The sequence below is a fragment of the Chlorocebus sabaeus genome, chromosome 8 (genome assembly GCF_047675955.1).
Source record: "Chlorocebus sabaeus isolate Y175 chromosome 8, mChlSab1.0.hap1, whole genome shotgun sequence".
In the NCBI taxonomy this organism is placed as follows: Eukaryota; Metazoa; Chordata; class Mammalia; order Primates; family Cercopithecidae; genus Chlorocebus; species Chlorocebus sabaeus.
In genome coordinates, this window is record NC_132911.1 from 108,166,029 (window position 1) to 108,184,116 (window position 18,088).

At 40.9% G+C, this 18,088-nt stretch overlaps 1 protein-coding gene across 3 annotated transcripts in view; it reads right to left on the reverse strand.

The window, feature by feature from the left end:
- Positions 1 to 3,150: 3,150 nt before the first annotated feature.
- DPYS (dihydropyrimidinase) overlaps positions 3,151 to 18,088 on the reverse strand; it is an 86,567-nt gene continuing 71,629 nt past the window's right edge. For 2 of the 3 annotated variants that reach the window (XR_498654.3, XR_012093739.1), the window contains exon 9: positions 15,480 to 15,581. Coding sequence is in view for 1 of the 3 variants with exons in the window: in XM_008001327.3 (XP_007999518.3) it covers positions 4,919 to 5,035; positions 15,374 to 15,581 (325 nt within the window). In the remaining 2 variants the exon portion in view is untranslated. Of the gene's footprint in view, positions 3,561 to 4,904; positions 5,036 to 15,373; positions 15,582 to 18,088 lie in introns of those variants that run through there. The other variant, XM_008001327.3, reaches the window with a different exon arrangement.

Genomic DNA, 18,088 nt, shown 5'->3' on the forward strand with positions numbered 1-18,088 from the left:
CCCCACAGAAAGAGAAGAACAGTCGACTTTGGCAGTCTCTGGGTAGCACATCATTTATTAACTCACTGCATGGCTGTTAACACAGTCATCATAGCTAGCACTGTTGACCATACAGTCTCAGCTTCGGTGTCCATGTGTATTGGGCAGATACCCTTATCATTCTCCTCTTACAAATGAAAAAATAGAGGCTTAGAAAGATCAATTAATTTACACAATGAAAAGGAGCTCAGCCTCATTAGCGCTCAGGAAATGCAAATTCAGACTTCAGTAAGATCCCTTTTACATGGATCTGAATGGCAAAATTAGTAAATTGGACAATATCTGATATTGATGAGAATGTGGAGCAACAGAAACTTGTACACTCTCTTAATGAGGGCATAACTCACCACTTTGGAAGACAATTTGCCAGTATTTAAGTGAGGCGAGAAAGGGCCCACCTTAGGATTCACCAGTCCCACTCCCCTGTGCTAAAGGCATGTGCCCTGGAGGAGCTGTCACACATGTCAATGAGGAAATCTGCACAGAATTGCCTATGACAGTGTTGTTTGTGATAGCAAAGAATGGAAACAATCTAAATGTCTTTTAAACAAGAGAATGCCTAAATAGATTGCGGTGTGGTTATTACCATGCAATCCTACACAGCAATACAGTAAATAACCAGAACTAGACCTATGAAAACAACTCCCAAACATGTTGACCACAAAAAAGCAGGAATCAAGACAATACATACTATGTTGTGCTTTTGTAAGATTTCGCCACATGCAACAGCAGTCCCCAACCTTTTCGGCAACAGGGACTGGTTTCATGGAAGACAATTTTTCCACAGACTAGGGGTTGGGAGGGATGGTTTCTGGATACAACTGTCCCACTTCAGATCATCGGGCATTAGATTCTCATAAGGAGCACATAACCTAGGTCCTTGTAAGCACAGTCCCAATAGGGTTTGCCCTGTGAGAATCTAATGCTGCCGCTGATCTGACAGAGGTGGAGCTCAGGCAGCAATGCTTGTCTGCTGCTCACCTCCTGCTGTGCACCAGTTCATGGCCCAAGGGTTGGAGGCCCCTGATATACAAAACAATGCTTAGAAATAAGTACATACATAGCAAAGGTATAGGCTGGGTGCACTGGCTCATGCCTGTAATCCCAGCACTTTGGGAGGCCAAGGCAGGCAGATCACTTGAGGTCAGGAGTTTGAGACCAGCCTGGGCAACATGGTGAAATCCCATCTCTACTAAAAATACAAAAATTAGCTGGGTGTGTTGCAGGGCGCCTGTAGTCTCCGTTACTCAGGAGGCTGACGCATGAGAATCACTTGAACCTAGGAGGTGGAAGTTGCAGTGAGCTGAGATCGAGTCACTGCACTCAAGCCTGGGTAACAGGGCGACTCTGTCTCAAAAAAAAGAAAACGGTATAAATGACAGACACTGGAATAAAACAGCAGATCAGGACACTGGTTACCTTGGGGAACGAAGGGGCAAACCACAGGGAGAGAAACACAGAGGACTTCAACCGTATTGGTGAAGTTTTATTTTCCACACTGGGCAATAGGTTCAGAGATGTGGTTGTGTTAATTTTGATGCCTTTTGTATGTTTCAATAATCTCGTATTTCAGTTTTAAAAATTTCTCAAGGCCTCATCGTTAGTCAATAGAGGAGCCAAGTTTAGGGCCCACCATGAACACATGGTTCCCTCCCAATCCATCACAGTACCTAGGGGAGAAGGGAGGCAATGGAAGGGGAATATGGAAAAGGAATGTTACTCATTCCACCTATTCTTTCTGCAGACCTTAAAAATGCAATTGGTTAATGACAAATCTTTCACTGCATAGTGAGGCAGCCTTGAAAACTATGGTATTAAATATTAATAGCTTGAATTATGTTTTTCTGTTGCTTTGTATTATTATTTAGACCTATCTTTCCATAAAAATATTGCAACAAAATCTAATAAAAGCAACAAAGGGATTTCCACATTCATTTCAAATGTCTTTATTGATGCAGAATCCTATAGCTATTTCATTCTCCCACACAGATCTATCAAATAGATAATGACCTGCGCTCTCCATTTAAAGCAGCCTTACACTAAAATGTTCTACAAAGTTTGTCCCTATTTTGTTGAGAGTTCTCACTAAATTTATGAATTTGAGAACTGAACAGGAACTCCTTCACTTCCTCCCTTATCTGAGTATTAATAAATATCCATTGAATACCCATCAATTGCATGGTAGTCTGCTAGATGCTGCTGAAATAATAGTGAACCAGACAGGCCCCGTCCTGAAGAAGCTTTCAGTTTCCTAGAGGAGATGGACAAGTAGAACAGGTGTTATAAGGCAACAAGATAAGGCATGGTGATGGGTGTATGCTTGGCCTCCTACGGAGGAGCATGTCAGATCTGGGTAAGACTCTTAGTGGGGTGCTATTTCAGCTGAATACCAAAGGATGAGTGGGAATTGACTTCGGGGTAAGAAAGCAATTTATATATTCCTTTTGAGAGGATTCAGTAGTCTTATTGTAGACTTCCCATTGTCAACCAAAGTAGAGGAGAGAAATAAATATTTTAAAGTACCTCTTAACCTGAGAAAAAAGAGCTGTAGTTTGATTGAAACAGAAGGATTTTCTTCAGGTGCAGCTCACTGTCTTTTCTCTGTGTGCTCAAAACAAATCACAATTGGGTAAACTGAATTTCTACTACCCTTTGTTAAATGTACAAATATACTCCTAAGTGAGTATGTTGGGGGCAGATGCACCTGCAAGGAGAGCATAATCACCCCAATTTTATTCCCTGTTTTAAAAATCCTGCTTGACCTAGTTACCCAGGAGAAGAAATCTAATCTTAGCTTCTCTGCACACACAGAAGGATCATACCATAGACTAGGAAGTGTAGGGGAAGGAAGGTATTAACGTAGCATCTTTCAGCCATGCTGATTCCATTTAATTCCCTCAAATCCCACATTCATCATTGTGATTGGATAATTTGTCTTGGACTTATTTTAAATTTGAGCATCTAATTTGATTAGGTGGGATTTTCTGAGACTAGATTTCCAAAAGTTGCTGAAGAGACATGGCCAGGAACTCATGCTCTCAAATGAAAACCAACCTCCTAGAATCTCAATCTCACTAGATAGAAGGAGACACAAATAAATCAGATAAGATATAAAACGAAGATCTCAATGTTTATTAATTACAATAAAAAGTAAAATCACAGAGCTTTTTTAAAACTAATGTAACCATTTTCTTAAAAAAAGAAACTATTTAAACAAGAAAATGATGTTTAAAAACTCTAAGTAAGAAATCTAGTACAAGCAAAGATGACATTTTAAAGTATCATCAATGAATTTCCACACAGCCTTTCCATCACAACAATATACATTTATACCTTCAATCTTATGCAGCAACAAAGACACAGTGAGAAAGACAGCAATTGCTTCTGAAAGAAAATCAAAGAAGTCTAGAGCGGTGATTTTTTTCTAAAGGATCCCAGGGAGTCGAATAAGGCCTGCTTCTCCATGGGTTGACAACGTTTGGCTGTGAAAGGAATGGCAGCCTCCTTTCCTCTGATTTTACCTTTGAAGAGAATGAAAGGAACTCACTGTAACATTCTCCCTCACAAAGAGATGCAGAATTCAAACCGAGCCCCCAAGAAATGCTATAATCAAAGTAAACACTAATCCTGCTCCTATAAATGTCATTAATAGCATGTTATAGCATTCAATCGCATTTCTTTCTCTTGCTAATCTTTCCCTGAATTTTTAATAAAATCATCCTGATTAGAAGAATAATTCTGGTAGTCTGAAAATGACAAAAAGTTTGAGACCTTGGGCTAGATAGTCTTGTTAAACACACACCGTTCAATAATGAAAGAACATGGCATGTAGCACAGAGGGCTTTGCCATCCAAGCCCTCATTATCCAAATCCCTGCAGGAACAGGATTTATGCAGGGAATAAGAGGTTGTCAAAATGTGAAAAGGTGCAGTGCTTCAGTATGTAGAAAGCCAGACCGTCGTCAAACTGTGCCTCTCATTAACACAAATGTCTAACCAGGTCCATTAGGTCAACCTCTGAGGTTAAGTCTTGTCCAGACGGCCACATGTTGAAATGTCTGAAAACATATCACACATAAAAAAAAAAAAAAAAAATTAGGAGTCTAGCAAAATTGCAAAACTGGCAAAACACGTAGATTTCATGAAGTCAGTGGAAGTGATATTAGGGAGATGCTAAAATTACAGCAAAGCCACTGTTAAATGGGGATCTGAGAGAGCAGGACCAGAAGACAATTGAAGAAAGAAAATTGACAAGGATGATGATACTAGACACTTCAGAAAAGAAAGATCAGCCTGTCAAAAGACAGAGAAAACTGATGAAGTGCTCAAATACTTTTGCAAAAATGACTGTATCTGTAATATTATTTCCAAAACTAATTGTGAAATAATCAGATACTATCGAAGAATTTTTCTGGAGGATTATACCCCCTAAAGCAACATTTTATTCATTTTTCATTTATTCTGAATTGTAGAATACCGTTGTATTTACAATATGAAGATTCATTTCTCCAGATAAGGTCCTAATCCATTTGTAAATTTTGACCATGAAATTGTACTCCCTGTCTTAAGTAGTTCCCTCTGTATGTTATCAGCCTCCTTACTGCATCTTGCTCATAGTTGATTCCCCAAGGCTGTATTGAATGTTTCCTAACATCTCAAAGAATGACTCTCTAGCAAGCCCAAGGCCTTCTACAATCTGGAAGCCTTATCTAAATGCTCTGCTTTGATCAGTCGTCCCTGGGCTCAATTGTCCTTGAGTCTTAGATCACTGTGAAGCCTCTGACCTTGGTCTCTTCAACTCAAATTAGAGATGCTAATTTCATATGCTCTCAGGCAGGAAGACTTTTCTTGTCCACAGTCCCTTACCGACAGCACACACTTCAGGGGTAGGCCTGTTTCCTGGTCCCCACTGTGGCATCTTCTTTTGTCACTCTGGATTTCAGTGTGGCGACTTCTCCCTTATAGGGTGCACGCTCCACGGGGGTAGGTGTGCAAGTCTGAAAGAGAACATTTCATTTCTCTTTTGTGGTTTATTTTCTTGAGTTCAAAGTTAAATGTAGCTCCCTTTATGAATTGTGAGAGCAAAAAAAGTATCTTGTAAATTTATCACATGCCTCCCAATCCCCTTGGCCTTTCACAGAAATTCCTGGCAACCTTGAGAATCTGGATTGTCCCACTTTTTGTGGGTACTAATCTGCAACAGACAGAGGCCCAGGCACACTCATTGGGGCCTCTGCCATATCCTCATGCCCTTCTGAGTCCCACAATAGTCTCCTACTGTCCTTTCCAACATCTGACCTTTTCTTCTAGTTCCAATCCTACTTGCCTGAGTTTGCAGTGCTTCTTTGTACCTCTCCTAACACTCAGAGCAGTTGCTTCAGGTTCTAGCAATTGTGTGTGCTTTCCCCTTTCCTGTCTCTGTGCATTATGAATTGTCCACAGAATCTCACCTCGTTGGTGACTGACTATGCAGCAGAACCCTCTGCTGGATTCAGCTAGAGCTGTCAGTGCTTGAGCAGAGTTTTGAAATCTCTCACACACACACACACACACACAGATAACAAATGACTATGGGTCTCATCTTGACCACCAAAACTAATACATTGTAGTGATCAACGGTGTGACCTTTGAAGTGAGACAGATCTCAGTTAGAATTCTCCATTTGCCATTTACTACGTGTAGGAAACTGACAACTTAATTAATGCCTCCAGGCCTACTTCCTCATCCATGAAATGGGGGAAATAAACCTATCTCTTAGATAGCTGAGAATTTCCAGGGCCAAAGCATTTTCTTCATTCATTCCGCAGATATTCACTGAGCTCACACAGCCCCAGAGAGCATGCCAAACACCAAGGATCCAACACAGAACAAGGCCCGCAGCCCCTGCAGCCACAGAACTTGAAGCCCAGCACCAGGTGGGCAACTGAGGGCTCAGGAAATGGGGGGACCCCTGCCCTTCCCTCACCAGGCCAAGCCTCTGCCCACTTTGCTGGACTTCCATTTTGGCTCACTATCTACTCAGTCCTTGATCCCTGTCATCATCTTGAGGAACACAGACACCAGGAAATGAAGCGCCAGCCTCCCATTTCTACCACCTTGGAGCACCACATCTGAAACCTTAAACTCACCTAATACCCCACTCTCTGGCCGCATCCTGCCTTTCAGGTCCTTGGTCCCTGTTTTTTTTTTTTGTTTTTTGTTTTTTCCTCTCCTGGCTTTACTTTCCAAGCCAGACTGCATGAATATCACTTAAACCTGGGGCGACTGTACAATTTATCATCCAAAGTAGGACACTTCTGAACATGAAAAGGGCACTAAACATAATTAACATAAATATAATCCAGGCCCATCTGAGCAAACCAAGATTTATGTCCTTCTTTCAGCTCGTTCCTGCCTATCACCTAGAGGGCTTTCCTCCTCTATGCTCTTCTTGGCATTCATACTCAGCAAAGCCTATGGCATTCAAAGCCTATTGATTTCAGTTCAATCTTCAGGCTCTTCTGCAGTGAGCGCCTCTGGAGCATGTGGCCTAAGTGAGCAGACTTTTGTGCGGCCTACTGTGTGCTGTGTAGCCCTCCTCAGATCCCACTCCGTCTCCCTCTTCCTACACTACTTCCTTGAACCTACACTACTTGGGATTTTCAGCTGTTCATTTTTTGTCTGTCCTGGACTCCTTCTTGGGAACTGACTGCCTATGCCGGTGACTCAGGTGGGGCCATCACACACAGGGCCTGTCCTCTTCACTCAGGGCTGGGTTTGCTCTACAGGCTGCTCCATCACCTAGAGGATGCTTCCCCAGAACCCAGCTTGCAGGCTCTAGGAACATGCACCACCCACTCCAGGCACATCAGAATCCTTCCTGGTAGCTCCCGGTCAGGACCATGCTTTTGGATGGGCTAGGCTGCCGCTCTCACTTCTGTGTAATTATCTGACTTCTCTTTTATTACTCAGCTCAGCTAATCATCAGTCTAGGAAACTCTGGCCCTCTGTGCCCTATGCACTGTCTTCCTTACCCCAGGTTTCTGGAATAATCTGTTCACTTGTCAGTCTCCCCCAGCAGACAGAGGGCTGGTGTGCTACTCTCTTTCTCCATAACAAGCACTCAATAGATATGGGTAGAAGGGATTTTGGGGGAGGGAGGTATGAAGGGGGTTTCCCATCTAAGCCTGCTTTCTTCTTTTTGTGGTTTGGCCTGGCCTGGGCTGACTCAGTTTCTGTCATGCTCTTTTGTTGTGCTGCATCATTTATCTGTTCTCCAGGCTGTACTTTTCTTTTCTTTCTTTCTTTTTTTTTTTTTTTTTTTTGAGATGGCGTTTCACTCCGTCACCCAAGCTGGAGCACAGTGGCACAATCTCGGCTCACTGCAAACTCCACCTCCCACGTGCACATGATTCTCATATCTCAGTCTCCCAGGTAGCTGGAATTACAGGTGCACACCACCATGGCCAGCTAATTTTTGTATTTTTAGTAGAGACAGGGTTTCGCCACTTTGTCCAGGCTGGTCTTGAACTCCTGACCTCAAGTCATCCACTTGCCTCAGTCCCCCAAAGTGCTGGGATTACAGGCGTGAGCCACTGAGCCTGGCCTAGGCTGTAATTTTTCTGTGGCCAGCTGCCTACAAACTGCTTCCTGGCTGTTCAGTCATGGAGCCAGTCATGTCTGGCTTGTCACCCTGGTCACGCTGACCATCACACATCTCTGACCCGACTGGCCGGGTCTAACCTACATACTGTCTCTCTCTTGACTACCTCTGAGGCTCTGGGTGGGCCAGGTCTGCTTTCCTCCCAGAACAGCCATGGATGGGAACCACGCCTGCGTGCACGGCCACCTCCGAAACAAGCAGCCTCCTGTCAGGAGTCTTGTGCTGCCTCACACTCCACAGTCTTTCCCTTTGATAGATAAGTTGACGGAAATCAAAGACAACTTGAGTTCTAGTCTCAAGCCTCTCAGCCCTTTTAACCCTTTAATATTTGCTCAACCTTAGAAGTGGGTTACATAAGCTCTATGATGGCTAGACTCATGCCTTCTTCATCTTTGTGCTGTCTGTCGCTCCTGGCATTGTTCTCTGGGCATGTTTTAGGACATCACTAGATGTTCACTGTGACAAAATGGAAAAGTGATGGCACTCCTGCAGAATCTGAAACCATCACTGCTGTTATTCAAAAGTTCAGCTGCACATTTGTTTTCTAAGTAGACTTAACCTCCAACACTTAGCAATGCTTGCCTTATTCCTTCTCTCTAACGACAATGGCAAACCTCTGTCTGAAGTATGAACTGCCCAGCCTGACACAGACCCCAGCATATGGCAGAGCCATTGCTTAATGTATGTACTTGACACTAGCAGTCAGGGTCAAAATAAAGTGAGCCTCTTTCTCTGGCATCCTAGATGAGTATGGCGATAATAAAGACTCCATCCCTATTCTCCTGGCCAAAAGCATACCTAATTCTTAGAGGACATTTATGCAGCATAAAACACAGAGAAAAACCAGGATGAAGAAACAGAGTATTCTGGATTGAACAAAGACAGCAGGTTTCTCTTCTCCATGTTCTCCTGATGGTCTTCCTGCCTCACTGGTCAGCCTTTCAGGCTCCACTGATGCTTGCTCTTCTCCTACACCTCTGAAGGTTGGTGGGCCCAGAGCTCTGTTGTAAGCCCACTTTCTTCTCTAATATAGTCTCCTTGGTGACCTTAGACTCACGGTTTTAAATCTATATGTTATGATTCCCAAATTTTATCTCCAGCTTTGATGTCTCTTGATCTCCAGACTCCTTTATCTCCAGAATCCTTTATCTCCTTTGTGTTCATTGGCTACAGCACAAAGAAGTGTAAAATTGTCTCAAACACAACTAGAACATAAGCACCATGAACCACAGTTGAAACAAGTAGAATATAAGCTCTTTGTGATCAGACTGGCTGTCTTATTAATGCTTATATCCTCAGCATCTGGAATAGTGGCTGGTGCTCCACAAACATTTGTTAAATGAAGGGAGATTTCTTGACTGTAGGACCTCTTGAAATTTTTGATGATATTGGGCAATTGTATCACCTGAGGGTAACATCATCTAAAATTATTTGACAGCTTTCTCAAGGAATACTTCAAGAGACTCAAGTCCTGAGAACACACCATTGGAAGGCTAATCTGATTATGTTTTTTTTTTCCCCCTAGTACATGCTGGTCAAGATTAGATGATCACACCTTGACAGCAATTCTTTCCATCTTGATGGTATCACAATCAAATAAAATGATTTGAGGGTAAAACCACAAGTGGCTGTTGCTGTGGTTTGAATGTTTGTCCCATCTCAAACTCATGTTAAAATTTAATTGCCATTGTAACAGTATTAAGAGGTGAGACTTTTAATAGATGGTTAGGCCATGAGGACTCTTCCTTTATGAATGGATTAATGCTGCTATCTTGGGAGTGGATTCCTTATCAAATGACAAGTTTGGTCCCTTTGGCTCTCCCCCTTCTCCTCTCTTTGCCCTTCTGCCATGTGATGCCTTCCTTGGTGGGATGACACAGCAAGAAGGCCCTCTCTAGATGCCAGCCCCTCATTCTTAGACTTCACAGCCTCCTGAAATGTGAGCTAATAAATGTCTGTTCATTATAAATTAACCAGCCACAGATATTCTGTTATAGCAGCATGCACAAAATATAAGTAATACAGAAGACATAAGTGGCATCTCGCCTAGCAGGACATTGGTGGTTTACTTTGGTAAATGAGAATTGAACTTGAGTTCTTGGTATCTGATGATAGTTGTCATTGTGACAAATTAATAGAGAGATGGAAATGATAATTATATAATTTATGGTTCTATAAATAAACATTAATTCCAATTATCATTATACTTTCATAACTGCAGAAATGCTTTTTGGTTAGGTAAACAAGGAAAAACGAAGACATAAGTTGATAGTAAATTTAGTCATATTGGGCTGGGCGTGATGGCTCACACCTCTAATCCCAGCACTTGGGAAGGCTGAGACAGGCTGATCACTTGAGGTCAGGAGTTCAAGACCAGCCTGGCCAACATGGTGAAACCCCGTCTCTACTAAAAACACAAAAATTATCTGAGGGAGTGATATCCTGAGGATGGGGGAATGGGTGGCTATTTGTTTGAGTAGAGATTAAACTTTATGGTTAGGATACTGCAGTGATACAGGTTAAAGGGACTGGCTTTGGAGGTAGACAAACCTGGGTTTGAGTCCCAACACTGTCACTTAGTAACTAGGTGAGCTCACTGAGCCTATATTTCTTAACCTATAAAATAGGAATATCACTACTTACCTCCAAGGGTTGTTGTAAGAATTAAAGTGTGCTTGGAACAGAATTGGTGGTCAATAAATATTTACTAAACGAATGTTGACTGATTAGATAAAGCATGAAAAAGAGTACTTAGAAAGGGTCTTGTGTATAGTGATGTGCTGGTAAATATTAACAACTATCTCTACCTTCCCTTTTCCTCACCACCCTTCAAGTCCTAACTTAAAGCACCTGCCTATCTCTGTGGTGTAAATACTTCTTCCCTGGCTGATTTCAAGCTACCAAACTGACACCACTGAATGAAGAGATGGGCAGAGATGCATACATATGTCTCTTGTGTTACCTTGCATTGGTAGTAATTAATCTGAAGAAATTAGGATTATATGGAAAGTGATATGTCTTAAATTATTTTCTCTGAGCTACCACCTTGAGAAAGACATTGAAAAATGGTTATTTCAGAAATGGAGAATACCCATCTCAAGGACCAAAGCAGCCATCCACTCGATTTTATCTTATCTACAAGGCAAATTATGCTTATCATTGCAAAGATACAACCCAGTTTAAAAGCTTTGGCAGCAGTATTCTGAAACCATACATTACTCCAAGCTATTCCTGTTTCTCTGTAAAATGCAATGTGACCCTGATTTTCCAGAAAAGGTTGGGGTTCCCTACCACTGAAAAAAAAGAGATGACTTAACAAATGTCTATACTTTCACATTTTGTTGGAACTTATAATACTCTAAACACACAAAAATTCAAGAAACATAACCCATTTTAACTTAAAGAGCTATATATTTTGGTAAACAATTAATAATATGTAATTTTGCTCAGTCAGAATTATCTTGAACATCCAAGTTGCTGTTACATTTTCCCCTTCCTCTTTTCTTTTACTTTCCTTTCCTTAAACAACTTTTATATAAAGTTGAAATATATTCTATTATGTTATATTTATCAAATAAAATTTGATGCCTCATCTTCTGATTCAATATTTTCCCTTAGGATCAGCTGTCTACATTTTAAAGTAAATAAATTAACAATTCCCCAAAGCTGTCAAATCAGATAAAAATGTCTTTTCCTTCCTTTCCTTTGAAATTTCCCAAAAGATCCAGTAATAGTAATAGCTGCATGGTATGATGCTGACAAATTTTATTATTATGTAATAAAATCATAGATAAGAATCAAGCTGTCACAGATAATCCCACTATTTGAAATAAGGCAGGGACAATCTGCTGGGTGAATTTAGTTAAATTTCCTTCTATGCACCTCTGAAACTATAGCCTTTGCTCCTTCTGTTTGCAGTTTATTCATTTACCAGATGCCTGCTATGTACCAAGTACTGGCAAAAAAGAATAAGATGCTGCTCTGAAGGAACTAACACTCTAGCCAGGAGACCAGCTGAGTTCAGGGACTGGCAAATGCTGATGTGACTCTGTACTGTGTGCTTTGGGAGTCCAGAATAGGAAGTGATTAATTTTCTTGGTAGGGATAACAGATAAGCAAAGAAATAGCATTGGCTATTCCTGCTTGCCCTCAAACTCTTATCCTCACTCACAAAGAAATCTGAGTATTTGAAATGAAAACCAAAGCACAGACTTTGGTAACCTCATGTGAGTTTAAAAATTTAGAGTTTTTATGATTCTTTTTCTTAACCTTTATGTGATATTTTTATCCTGTGAGTTGTCTTTGCCTAATGCCATAGGGAACCATCTCCAGACAGTTCCCAAACCTCATTTAATTTTATCCATTTTATTTAATATCTTTTCCACACCAACATTTTTTTAATAAGGCATTTCTCCGTGATTTGGGTTTCATGACTATTTTCTTCCTTTTATTTTTTTTGTCTCTACAGAGGTCCAGTGGTACAGTAGGAATCAAAAAGACCTTATCACAAATCCTGGCTCTTAGGTTTACTTAATGCTTAACCTAGGGAGTTACTTAATCTTACTGAGATTCAGCTTTCTATTCTGTAAAATGGGAGCAATAATACCTACCACTTGGCTTGTTGTATGGATTAAGTAAAATAATGAATATAAACCACTTAGTACAGAGCTTGGCAGATAGTGCTCAAAACAACACATGATAACTATCATGTATTGGTATTTTTAAAACAATGATGCACTAAAATGCCTAAAAATTTGATATTAGAAAAAAGTATTAAGAAACTAAAATAATTCACAGAATTGATAGTGAACTCATAAAAATTGCAGTTGGCATTAATTCTGCCAAAAAATCACAAAACAATTTGCAAAGAACTGATGAAACCAGTGATTTGAGGACTTCTGCTGCCTTAAAACATTTTCTCTGCAAGAAGACTAAGGCAAAACCAAGCATTTAAATATGGTCCATCAGGGTTCCCTGTTAGTCTAGCGCCCCTGCTGGAAGCAACTGGAACTGATGCCAAGATTGGCCCTGCCTTGGATCCACTTCAGGTGTCACATAATCTATCACGCAGTTCTATTGATTTTACTACTTTATGATATCCTAAATCCACCCTCTCTGTTCATCTCCTAGATTACTGCTATAGTCTCATGAATGCACCAGCTGCCATCAGTGCCTCCAACTTAGATTAATGTTTTCCTTGAGAGACTTTTTTCCAAAACAAATGCTGAGTAACTTATCCTTCATTACTTCATTCAACTCAATGTTTATAATTTACAGTATCTATTATTACTTCAGGATAAAGTTTTTGGAATCAGATAAGCAGGGTTTATGTCCTGGCCCTGCCATATACTTGCTTGTGTGACTTGGACAAATTTCTTAATTTCTTGAAGCTTCAGTTCTCTAACTTTTTTTTTTTTTTAAGACAGAGTCTCACTCTGTCACCCAGGCTGGAGTGCAGTGGTATGATCTTGGATCACTGCAACCTCTACCTCCCAGGTTCAAGCTATTCTCGTGCCTCAGCCTCCAAAGTAGCTGGGACTACAGAAGTGCGCCACCACACCTGGCTAATTTTTTTTATTTTTAGTAGAGATGGGGTTTTGCTATGTTGCCCAGACTGGTTTTGAACTACTGAGCTCAGGCAATCCATTTGCCTCGGCCTCCAAAACTGCTAGGATTACAGGTGTGAACCACCGTGCGTGGCCAGTTCTTTAATTTTAAGTGAAAAAAATACCTCCCTCCCTCCCAGGGTTATTGTGGTGACAGAGACCTTAGCAGTGCGTCTTGCATTCAGTAAGCACTCACTAAATGTTAGTGCTGCTGCTATTTATCACATACATCTTCAGAAACACCTAGGATCCTAGGATTCTTATAGTTACCACCTACTTGTCACCCATTAGTGTTAACATTTATAAACTAACTCCCCAGAAATATTAACTGTAACCTTAAACCATCTATTTTGACTGAGCATATAAATACAGCATAAAAAGAACTATAGCATTTCTGATAATTTAAAGCACGTGAGAACATTTGTATACCTAATCAAAGCCTTAGGAAGTGTTTAAAAATGGATAAATCTTGCGTAATGGACTCTGAGAATCCACAAGTAAAAATTTTTCATAAGACATTAGAGGAGAAACCAAAGAGTCTACAAGATCCAAATGAACTGAATCAAAAAAAAAAAAAAAAAAAAAAACAGCCAGAGAGCTCTGGAAAAGGAGAGGTACATTTGAAAAATAGAAAGAAGAGGGAGAAGCCTTAGAACTAGTCCAAGGGTGGCAAACACTACCATCTACATGGCCAGGCAAGTAATGTGTGAAGCCTTCTGGGTGAAACCCAGAAATACCTCCTAGCTAGGGGCCTGCCATCTAGCTCTGGCCCATTGGACCCATGTGGGATTGAGGACACAGGTTTGCTTCCCCTGGCCCCCAAATCCAGAAATCTAGATTTTTAAAATCTAAAATTCTCAAATATTTTAGTGTATTTGGCATAGTAAAATTTTAAAATTATTTCAAACTCTGTGTGAACTAAACAAAACTTGTGTGAAAGCCCAAATATCTCTTTTATAATAACAGGGGTCTTCGATATAGATTTGTTCATCAGAAAGGGAAAGCAAAGAGACAAAAATGACATTTATTGACCTCCTACCAACCTGTTGCCCAGGCTGGAATGCACTGGTGTGGCTGGCTAATTATTTTTTATTTTTAAATTTTTTGTAGAGATGGGGTCTCACTCTGTTGCCCAGGCTGTTCTCAAACTCCTGGCCTCAAGTGATTCTCCCACCTCTGCCTCCCAAAGGGCTGGGATTACAGGGGTGGTGAGCTACTGCTTTGGGCCATGCCTTTCATTTTAAAAACCCATTTGAGTGTCACAATTTGTTAGGAAGGAAACATTGTTGTCATTTTCCAGATGAGGGAATTGAGCCCAAGGAGGATCGAGAAACTTGCTCAAGGCCACACAGCTAGGAAATGGTGGCGAGGGCAAGACAGAATTTTTATTTAGGTCTTCTCCAGCCCAAAACTCCACCATTGCACTGGTGGTCATAAAAACGAACCTTGCAGATCTTCAACTGGGAGCACATTTTTTCAAGGGGCTGGGGCTGAGCTCTGAACTCCATTGCACTTATGCACAGAGGTCACACCTCCCACAGTGGCTCTCAGCCAATGACTGGGCCTGGCCTGTAGCTGGGAGATCTGAGACATGGCTCTAGGACTCCCTGAAGGCCTTTCTCAGCCTCCCCTAGACTGTAGGGTATTCCAGGATGATCCTACCCATTTTCTCTCTTTCTTTTCTTCACTGGTTTCAGACTTAACTTGAAATCTGAGGGCTCTCCCAATCTTTTCCAGCCACCTCCTAGTTTCTTTCACAGGTGTTTCCCCTAATAAAACTCATACACCTTTATCCATCTGGGTGTCTGCCTCTTGGAGGACCCTGACTAACACAATTGCCAAAAGCCCTCACCAGATTCTCCCACAATCTGGAAATCCCGAACTGACCTATCAGTCTGCAAGGAGAAATGTATCCATCCAATAATGATCGTTTCTCTAAAACATGGCATCTCTAATCTCTCATATCAATCCTGACACCCCAGGAACACCTTAAACCAAGTGTAGTGTCAACACCACCACTACCAACCAGATATCCAGGAGCAGGAGACAGTCTGACCTGTAGCAGTATCCCACTGTGGCACACTCACCTGGTCTCGCTGCTTTATTCGTTTGTAAATATATTCAGCAAATGGTTTTCGAGGAATAAACTTTCCGTCTCCTGCCGTGACACTGAACACTCCGGCTTCATACACCACTTTGCCTCTTGAAATAGTCACAAGGGGCACCCCGTGGCAAACCATGCCCTCGAAAATGTTGACGTTAACAGCCTGATGATGAGTTTTTGCTGAGATAGTCCTATATTTGTGAAAACAACAAATAAGTTCCAGATCATCACCAGCTCACTTGATAAATATAAAATACTAAAAGAATGACTTAGAAGAAAATTTAGCAACTCTATTAAGTCATAGCTTCATCACTGTAAGAAGTGACTTTAAGAATAGAACATAACATTAACATTTCATTACAAAGTAATTACATTTTTCTGAGAGAAAAACCCAAGAGATCACTCTTTAAGGTGATTAATGAGGGTAGAGTGGGTAGAAGGAGGGCATTGTCTTTAATGTTCAGATTTTTAAATTATTTTTATTTATATGTTAACATTTTTTCGTTTTTAAATTATAAAATATTTTTAAACACAGATGACTGATGAACACACTGACCCTATACCCAGCTCTATGGAATTTTAACTTTTTGTAGATACAATGGAGGCTTCTTCAAAACCCCTTCCCAAATCCCATGCCTGCTCCTGCCTTCCCAAAGGAAATAGCTATTTGATAGTTACCAAATTGGATTTGGTAGTTATCAAGGAAAAGTATATATGTAATTTCTTTCACTGTCTGTAGCAAAACTAGAAATTTGAAGATAACAGAAATAACCAAATATGTTGGAATATAATCTCAGCATATTCTATGTCATACATGTGTCATCATTTTCAGTAGTTTAATAATATTTTTCAATCTTACACAAAATGACTGATGACTTCCAGGCTGGGTATTTGAAAATGCTACATGCCTCCTTTCCTTAAAACTCATTAAATGGAAAACAAAAAAATCTGGCAGCAGTGAATAATATGAGCATAATCTGAGTCCTTTTTTTCTTTACAATTTTTTTTTCCATAGTTTTTGGGGAACAGGTGGTGTTTGGTTACATGAGTAAGTTCTTTAGTGATGATTTGTGAGATTTTGGTGCACCCATCACCCGAGCAGTGTACACTGAACCCAGTGTGTAGTCTTTTATCCCTCACCCCTTCCCACCCTTTCCCCCTGAGTCCCCAAAGTCCATGGTGCCATTTTTATGCCTTCGTATCCTCATAGCTTTGCTCCCACTTACGAATGAGAACATATGATGTTTGGTTTTCCATTCCTGAGTTACTTCACTTAGAATAATAGCATAATCTGAATTCTGGTAGAAGGTTCTACAATCCCTCTCAGGAATGGATTAAAGAGATAAATTTTGCTAAAACCCTCAAGGCTGAGTGAGTCTAAGGAGGAGCAGCTCAAAGTTCCCCCAGCCTTATCTGGAAGGGCTGAGGAGGAAGCCCCAGCTGCTGTGTGCTGCAGTCCTAGAAATGAACAAGATAACACTGCCTGGTCCTTGGTCCAACTGCTTACTTGGTTTCCAATCCCAACATGCCCAGACAGAATTCTTGACTTTTAATGCTGACCACAACCCACCTGCTCAAGTTTGCTCCTCCCTTGAGTTCTCATCTCAGTAAATGACATGACCATTTATCTTTCCTCACCCCTCAAGCCAGCATCAAGCTACTTTGTTCTACCTCCTCCCAAAATAAGACCCCTCTCCTCCTCTCCCCTTCTCCATGGCTCCCACTGGAGTCTACACCATCATCTCTCACCTGGACAACTCCAACACCTCTTACTGGCATCTTTGTTTCAACTCTTACCCCACTGCATTCCTTACCACTCTCCACAAAGCTGTTCAAATTATCTTTTAAAAATGAAGATCAGATCATGTCACTTTCCTGCTTGAAACCGTCAGTGGCTCCAGGCTGCTACCTAAGAGCCAAATAGCTGTAAAAAAGCATGGTGATGATAATAATAAAAAAGAATCTGCTCCCAGTGAGAAACAGCTGCCATGGAAAAGAGAAAGAGGAGCATCTAGTATGTCATGGAGATGGTTTATAACATCTTATCTCATCTTTAGAACACCTCTCCAAGGTAGAGAGTATTTTCCACATTTTATAGGAAAAATAAATTGAGATTTAGAAAGGTTATATCATTTGCCAGAGGACATATGACTAGTTTGATGAAATTGGGATTTTTTTTTTTTAATTTTTATTTTTTGAGATAGGGTCTTGCTCTTGTTGCCCAGGCTGGAAGTACAGTGGTGTGACCATAGCTCACTGCAATCTCTACCTCCTCACTTCAAGCGATCCTCCCACCTCAGTCTCCCAAGTAGCTGGCACTACAGGCATGTGCCACCACACCTGGCTAATTTTTATATTGTTTTTGGTAGAGACAGGGTTTAGCCATGTTACCCAGGATGGTCTCGAACTCCAAGACTCAAGCAATCCACCCAACTTGGCTTTCTAAAGTGCTGGGATTACAAGCCTGAGTCACTGCACCTGGCCTGGAAACTTGGATCTTTTTATATTTTTAAAATTTACAATAAAAATGACCTTTTGGTATACATTTCTATGAATGTTTACACATACATAGATTTGTGTTGCCATCACAACAATTAAGACACAGAACAGTGCTACCACTACCCCAGACTCACACTATCCCTTTTTAGTCACGCCCTCCCCCAATCCCTAACACCTGGCAACCACTGATCTAGTCTTC